The sequence below is a fragment of the Parus major genome, unplaced genomic scaffold, assembly GCF_001522545.3.
Source record: "Parus major isolate Abel unplaced genomic scaffold, Parus_major1.1 Scaffold485, whole genome shotgun sequence".
In the NCBI taxonomy this organism is placed as follows: Eukaryota; Metazoa; Chordata; class Aves; order Passeriformes; family Paridae; genus Parus; species Parus major.
Genome location: NW_015379377.1, coordinates 7,060 through 8,217, shown reverse-complemented (window position 1 = coordinate 8,217; position 1,158 = coordinate 7,060). Strand labels below are relative to the sequence as shown.

At 50.3% G+C, this 1,158-nt stretch overlaps 1 protein-coding gene across 1 annotated transcript in view; it reads left to right on the top strand.

Annotated features, from left to right (window-relative positions):
• The window catches only part of PPP6R2 (protein phosphatase 6 regulatory subunit 2), a gene marked incomplete at its 3' end in the record, with an annotated part of 41,604 nt that overhangs the window by 33,390 nt on the left and 7,056 nt on the right, over positions 1 to 1,158 (top strand). The window contains exons 14-15 of the mRNA XM_033511699.1: positions 124 to 162; positions 316 to 334. Of these exons, the coding sequence (XP_033367590.1) occupies positions 124 to 162; positions 316 to 334 (58 nt within the window). The remainder of the gene's footprint in view (positions 1 to 123; positions 163 to 315; positions 335 to 1,158) is intronic.

The window sequence follows — 1,158 nt, the reverse complement described above, 5'->3', positions numbered from 1 at the left end:
AAATGAGTCTGGGGGTGTTTGGTGACACCAGATGAGTCTGGGGGCGTTTGCCATTTCAGCCCCTTTGTGTCCCACCCTCGCTCTGCCCCAGGTTTACAGATGAGCCTCCTTGTCCCTCCTCAGGTTGGAAACAGCTCCTTGTTTTCCAGGAGCACAGCCCGAGCTCTGAGCCAGGTGGAGAAGCAAGGAATCCTCTCATTTTAAAGAGGGATATTTGAAATAAAGCAGGCAATTGTTGTCCAGCCCTGGTTTGGAATGAGTCTAAAGGCAAAGCCTGAGAGCAAACTCCGGGCAGTTAAACATTTCTGTCCCAAGGAATTCCATCCCTGCTGGGGTGAGAAGTGAAGGGACAGTGCTCTGGTGGTCCCATGGACATGCAGCTCCTGAGGAAGCGATAATCAGGGATAATCAGGGATAATCAGGGATAATCAGGGATAATCAGGAGCTGTGGCAGTTCAGGGAGACAGGAAAAGGGGGTTCAGTGTTACACAACGTGCTGAAAGCTTGGGATTCACTGCTTTTACAGAATTCCTGTAATCCCATTAAAGCTGCAGCTCATCCTCTCTCCTTGGAAATGCACCTGGCACTGGGATTGTCCCAGTGGCCACAGCTGTGGGAACAGTTATGGGACCAGTTCTGGGACCAGTTATGGGACCAGTTATGGGCAGAGCAGTTATGGACAGAGCAGTTCTGGGAGCAGTTATGGGACCAGCTATGGACAGAGCAATTATGGGACCAGTTCTGGGAGCAGTTATGGGAACAGTTATGGGAACAGTTATGGACAGAGCAGTTATGGGACCAGTTATGGGACCAGTTCTGGGACCAGTTATGGGACCAGTTATGGACAGAGCAGTTATGGACAGAGCAGCTATGGACAGAGCAGTTATGGACAGAGCAGTTATGGGAGCAGTTATGGGAACAGTTCTGGGAGCAGTTATGGACAGAGCAGTTCTGGGAGCAGTTATGGGAACAGTTATGGGAGCAGTTATGGACAGAGCAGTTATGGGACCAGTTATGGGACCAGTTCTGGGACCAGTTATGGGACCAGTTATGGACAGAGCAGTTCTGGACAGAGCAGCTATGGACAGAGCAGTTATGGACAGAGCAGTTATGGGAGCAGTTATGGGAACAGTTATGGGAGCAGTTATGGGACCAGTT